The 6,602-nt window shown below is 40.8% G+C and overlaps 1 protein-coding gene across 4 annotated transcripts in view; it reads left to right on the forward strand.

Moving 5' to 3' along the window:
* Positions 1-6,602, forward strand: part of LOC111871028 (polycomb group protein Pc) — a 24,721-nt gene that overhangs the window by 2,443 nt on the left and 15,676 nt on the right. For all 4 annotated transcript variants that reach the window (XM_023863759.2, XM_033754069.1, XM_033754071.1 and 1 more), the window contains exon 4: positions 2,041-2,173. In XM_023863759.2, the coding sequence (XP_023719527.1) occupies positions 2,041-2,173 (133 nt within the window). The remainder of the gene's footprint in view (positions 1-2,040; positions 2,174-6,602) is intronic.

Genomic DNA, 6,602 nt, shown 5'->3' on the forward strand with positions numbered 1-6,602 from the left:
TCATTTAATGAGATTAGTATGACCCTAAAAACTGTTGTCCCAATGCAGATGCAAATTCTACCATAAGCACAACAATTGTTCATTAACATATATAGCACTATGTATATATATATATATATATATGTTTTAATAAAGAATTGTTGCATTGATGGTAGAACTGTATATGTTAATTGTATATACATGACATGATGCAAACTTTAAAAACACTAACACTCATTACTGTGGGGGCATGCAGTAGTGTAGTTGGTTGAGGCACTATGCTACAAGCCAGAAGGTCGTGGGTTGAAGTCCCATTGAGGTTGTTGAATTTTTTTCAATTGACCTAAACCTTTCATCCGCACTACGGTCCTGGGGTCGACTCAGCCTCTAACAGAAATGAGTACTAGGAATATTCTTTGAATATTCTTGGGGGTAAAGGGTGGCCGGCGCGTAGGGCTGACAACCTTACCGCCATCTATGAGCCCATTGTCTAGAAAATGTTGGAATCTATGTCCCACAACTCTATGGGTCTTCACGGTCTGTTACAAGGAGAGCTTTAACTATTTTACTGTTACGTGCATACTCATAGTATTTCGANTTAGTGTGTAACTTCTACATGGCATTTTGACACATATAACTTGACTGATCATGTAGGCTTTTAGGTGCTCAGTGGTGGTTTTGAAGAGTTCTGTCTTCTGGGATATAACACCGTGTAGTCCATTTAAAGTCTACTGTCATTTTGGAGGAACATGTCGCCTCCATCTTTGGGGTCGAAGAATAAGCCGAGCAAGAAACCAGCAGGTAAGCAGTGGCATCATATCCCAGAAGACAGAAGAACTCTTCATGACTGATCATGACTATGTATTGCACAGGTAAAATACAGTAGCAACATGAGGCCTGGGATTTATGAATAGGCTGGCATGTATCACATAAGCTTCTCACTAGCTGCTCAGCAACTTATCGGGGTGATATTAAAGAGAAATCGTAATGTGCATAGGCTGCAGAGTCTGAACGTGCATGAACTGATCTGACAAAGTAGCATCTAGAACTTGTCCCTGAATGGCTGAATGATTTGCAACAGGCTCTCAAATCATGTCCCTGTGTAATTCACTTTGAAACTAGCACATTCACAGACAGCACAGTGCTTCTGTGTCGTGATACTATGACATAGTAATGTAAGTGGTGAGGCCGCGCCATAGCTCAAGCGGTTAGTCACTGGTTTCCCACCGCGGTGGCCCAGGTTCAAACCCGGGTCTGGTCAAGTGGGATTTGTGGTGGACAAAGTGGCGCTGGGGTAGGTTTTCTCCGATATTTCGGTTTCCCTTGCCAGTCTTCATTCCACCAAATTTTCCATCATCATAATCACCCGGTGCAGGTACAATAGGCCAATCAGTGGCCACCGTGCTGGGTGGACCCAACTGGACTCCACCCCCCACTATGTGAATTAAAAAAAAAATGTAAGTGGTGTGTGCCATGCATGTTGCATTTCACTTTTCCAAACCCTGTCCATTTTTTTAAATAATAAAAGCCACATATCAGAACTGGGTTGTAGTTTGCAGGTCAACAAGATGTAACAAAATTCCTACTCTGTTGAACCCCTGGGTAGAGCTCCTCTTATCCCCAGGTCCATGTGAAAATGGAAAGAGAACCCACCATTTCAAAGTGTGGATTTGTATAAAGAACAGTGGACAAAGTCAAGGTGGAAGGTCATGGGTTCAAGTCCTGATGAGGTCATTGGATTTTTTTCAATTTACCTAATCCTTCCAGCTGCACTGTGGCCCTGGTGTCGATTCAGCCTCTAACAGAAATGAGTACCAGAAATATTCTTGGAATCTTGTGGGGGCTAAATGGCGGCTGGCGCGTAAGGCTGACAACCTTGCCGCCATCTTTGAGCCAGTTGTCTAGAAAATGTGGGAACCTCAACATCTCACAACCCTATGGGCCTTCACGGCCTGTTACAGGGATACCTTTACTTTTTTTGTTGTTGTTTATAGTGGACAAAGTGAAGAACATAATGGAAGCAATTGTTGGAATGTTATATTAATTACAAAACTATTCCAGGCACAGTACATGGGAACCAGAAGAGAATATACTAGATCTACGCCTCATTGATATTTTTGAACGAGGACAACGTGGGGATCCAACATCTCACAAAAGAGGACCTGGTAGAAAGAAGGACTCAGCACGTTATCATGTATGTCCCATTTACAGTACTTCTCTTGCATTTCAATATATGTATATAACAACTTTTCAGGGTACATATCACACATGGGTTTGGAAATCTTTTTGCTTTTACATGTATGTGGAATATATGAGGAAGTATTGTCATCTTGAAAAAAATTAATCCTGGGATTTTGATTGATTTACATTTTCAGCCCCCAGGTCAGAATTGTTTTGGGTATGTCATCTATCCGTGCTTGCTACCACTCAGTCCAGAACTTTTTGTCTTCTCGCCTGCTGTCCAAAAACAAAAAATTATAATATACAAAACTATAATTTTGCATGTGGTTCTGTGTGGGTATGAAACTTGGTCTCTGACAGTAAGGGAGGAACATAGACTGAGCGTGTCTGAGAACAGGGTGTTGAGAATATTTGGACCGTAGAGAGATGAAGTGACAGGAGAATGGAGACAGCTGCATAATGAGGAGCTTCATAACTTGTACTCTTCTCCAAGTATAATTAGAATGATCAAGTCAAGGAGGATGAGGTGGGCAGGGCATGTAGCACGAATGGGAGAGAATAAGAATGCATATAGGATATTGGCGGGAAAGCTAGAAAGAGAGAGACCACTTGAAAGACCAAGATATAGGTGGATGGACAGTATTAAAATTGATCGTAGTGAGATAGGATGGGATTGTATGGATTGTATTGATCTGACTCAGGATAGGGACCGGTGGAGGGCTCTTGTGAACANAATGGAGACAGCTGCATAATGAGGAGCTTCATAACTTGTACTCTTCTCCAAGTATAATTAGAATGATCAAGTCAAGGAGGATGAGGTGGGCAGGGCATGTAGCACGAATGGGAGAGAATAAGAATGCATATAGGATATTGGCGGGAAAGCTAGAAAGAGAGAGACCACTTGAAAGACCAAGATATAGGTGGATGGACAGTATTAAAATTGATCGTAGTGAGATAGGATGGGATTGTATGGATTGTATTGATCTGACTCAGGATAGGGACCGGTGGAGGGCTCTTGTGAACACGGTAATGAACCTTCGGGTTCCATAAAATGCTGGGAATTTCTTGAGTAGCTGCAGAATTGGTGGCTCCTCAAGAAGGGCTCAGCTTCATGAGTAAGTAAGTAAGTAAATAAATGTCATCTGTCTGTATGGATGTGCAATTCACTAGTGTCCAAGTGACTGGATGAATTTTATTCATATTCAAGTGGGCACACAGTAGCATAGTTGGTTGAGGCAGTATGCTACAAGCTGGAAGGTCACAGGTTCGAGTACCAATGAGGCAGATTTTTCTAAATTGACCTAATCCTTCCAGCCACACTATGGCCCCAGGGTCGACTCAGCCTCTAACAGAAATTGGTGCCAGGAATCTTCCTGGGGAGGTAAAGGTTGGCCAGTGTGTAAGGCTGATAACCTTACTGCCATCTGTAAGCTGATTGTCTAAGGAAAATGTGGGAGCCTCAACATCTCACAACCCTATGGGTCTTCGTGACTTGCTACAGGGATAGCTTTATCTTTTACCTTTTATTCATTATTCAAGAATTTATCATTCTAGGTCAGTAGCTGGTGAAGTTGATCATACCAACTCAAAAAATAGGGCCCTTCAGATGTGCCCCAGAACACAAAATGTTGACTTTCTCAAATATGTCTCAAACAGTTTTGATTAAATTTTTGAGGTATGTGAAGGCCACTGCGCCAAATAAAACCACATGGAGTATCTCCAGGAAGATAATATATGCACTAGGAGCCCGAATGTTAAATGTCAATTTTCTCAAAACCTGCTTCACTGATCGGATCAATTTCATCATTGTTCAGTATTTAGCAACCAGCAGTGGTCTGCTGAGTAACTGTTGATTGAATTTCCAAAGTAACAAAAGCTAGGTCAGTCATATATTACTGGCTTTGAACGGATTTGTATTTTGTTTCACTCTTACATATTTTTTATAGGTTTGCCCAAAAATGTATTTTCTCACTCTTTCTTTGGTTCAATATGTACCTCCTACTTTAATATATTAAAAACTCTGCATTCTGATTACAGAGTGAATTTGTATATTTCATATGAATCTCAGAAAAACAGAGATTTTTTCTGTAAACAGCATTAACCAGTTGATCTTTGTAGCAGAGATGTAATGTGTGTCCTGTAAGTTATGAACCTAATTTTTTATATTATTTACAGTAAATTCAGTCTTTAAAGGATTAACAATTCCAAAACTATCAGTTATTGTATTGTATTGGAGAGGGTGGGTTTCCCCATACACTTAGACGATCTGTTGGTCCATTGTGCGTCCCTCTATGATATTCTACCAGTCTCTATTCCCTACCGGTACTGGTGCATACCATCATTCCCGACTCAGCCAGCGAGTTCGGCCTCTACTGGCTCAGTGGTATCTCGATGCTTCCCCCATCTACCAGAGGCGTTAGAGACTACTGTTGGGTGGGAAATGTCCTGAATTTTGCTTAGTGGTCCCCTTGGGACATGAGGTTCTTTTACGTGCTGTAAAGCTATGACACGGGACCCACGGCTTAAAGTCCATCCTGGAGGACTTGTTCCCTGAATTTTTCCGCCCTTAAAAATTCCACAACCTCCGCCAGGTTTGAACCCGCGTACCTTGAGTCACGAGGTAGGAACGTTACCCCGCGTACCTTGAGTCACGAGGTAGGAACGTTACCCCTAGACTACAGAGGCCGCTAAAACTATCAGTTACTACAGCTGGACAGTACTTGAATGTTCATATTAGTAAATTCTGTTCCTTTTTGATACTACTTCAGTACTACCTTAGTATGAATATGTATATTGTTGTTGTTGTTGTTATTGTTATTAATGTTTGTCACATTCAGTGACAAGGCTTTACCTAGAAACCAGCACATTTCTGATTTTTAGATGCAACACTGATAGTGTTGGCTTTGAAGCAGTTTTTATACATATTTTTATGTACTTCTAATTTTATTTCTGTGATAGCATTTAAACAGATGAGTGAAGCTGGAAAATTTTATCAAATACATGTGGAAATAAAATGTCATTTTGTGTCATGTCATTTAAGAAGTTATGTTAATGTACTGTACTGTCATTATCACTAGATGATGATTGAGTTGTCTCTGGGTGTCATGTTATCACAGTTATTAATATTAATTGATGTGTCTCAGTCAGTTATAGCAAGGGTACAACGTGTGAAGTGTTTCAGTGTAGATCCTTGGAGATATGTAGACATTCATGAAGTTCTTTGTTTCCTTGCAGATGTCATTCAGAGAAATGTTTCTTTAATCCTGTTGGTGTGATGTTCTGCTAAGTCAAACAAGCATCCATTACTGAATAGTACGAGTATGACACATGAAGGAATAATGTTTCTTTCCCTTTCACTGCATCACTCGACTAAATTCTCTGCGTTATGAAAATGCATTTTTGTTAACGGTCATATAGTTGATATACATTAGACTGCATTTATGTGATACTTTCCCAAGTACAGCAGTGGAGAATCAGGATAAAGTAATACTTGTAATTAATTACAAATGGTAAAACAATTCCGTCCAGTGTGACTCTTGAAGCTTTTTTACTTCACTTCTTAGCACCCTTACATGTTTTGGTCCGTATAGACCATCATCAGAGAGAACATCAATACTTTTAGAAACTACTATTACATTGGGTGTTTTGATTTCTAAAATACATATATATATATATACACTGTTTGTACTAAGGGCGTTCCATATATAATGCCTCCTATTTTTTTTAAAGAAAACTACAACAGATACAGAAATCATAATAACGCAGTTAAATAGAGCAAGATTTCAGCTACTTACAGCTATTTTTCCACATAATCACCACCATTCGTTATGCACTTTTGCCATCGATGAACAAGAGCCTGCATGCCGCACCTGTAAAAGTCTGTGCCAGCAGAGGCTAGCCACTTTCTTACAGCTGCAATGACAGCATCGTTGTCTGGAAAATGTTGCCCATGTAGTCCGTCTTTCATAGGCCCAAAGAGATGGAAGTCTGAAGGTGCTAAATCGGGGCTATAAGGTGGATGTGGTAGGACAGTCCAGCCAAACTTTGCAATGTGCGCGGTAGTCGCCAAACTGGTATGGGGTCTAGCGTTATCGTGTTGCAAGCGAAAGGTTGTCTGCTTCTCTGGCTTGACTCGGGAAATACGGGCTTTCAGCTTAGTCAGCGTCGTCTTGTAGCGTTCAGAATTGATAGTCCCTGGTCGTTATCTGCTGATCTGTTTGGATGAGGCACTGTTCATTGTGAGGAGTGGCAGCTGAGCAGGGACACCCATGGCATGGCTTGTCGTGCACTTCACTTTCACCACTGTTGAAACACACTACCCACCGAATCACTGTGCTGACATCCACTGTATTGTCTCTGTACACCTTTAGCAAGTGTCGATGGATGTCAATGGGTACAATTTGTTCGGCAGTGAGAAATTCAATAACACATTTCTCTTTCAT

This window comes from Cryptotermes secundus, unplaced genomic scaffold, assembly GCF_002891405.2.
Source record: "Cryptotermes secundus unplaced genomic scaffold, Csec_1.0 scaffold2223, whole genome shotgun sequence".
In the NCBI taxonomy this organism is placed as follows: domain Eukaryota; kingdom Metazoa; phylum Arthropoda; class Insecta; order Blattodea; family Kalotermitidae; genus Cryptotermes; species Cryptotermes secundus.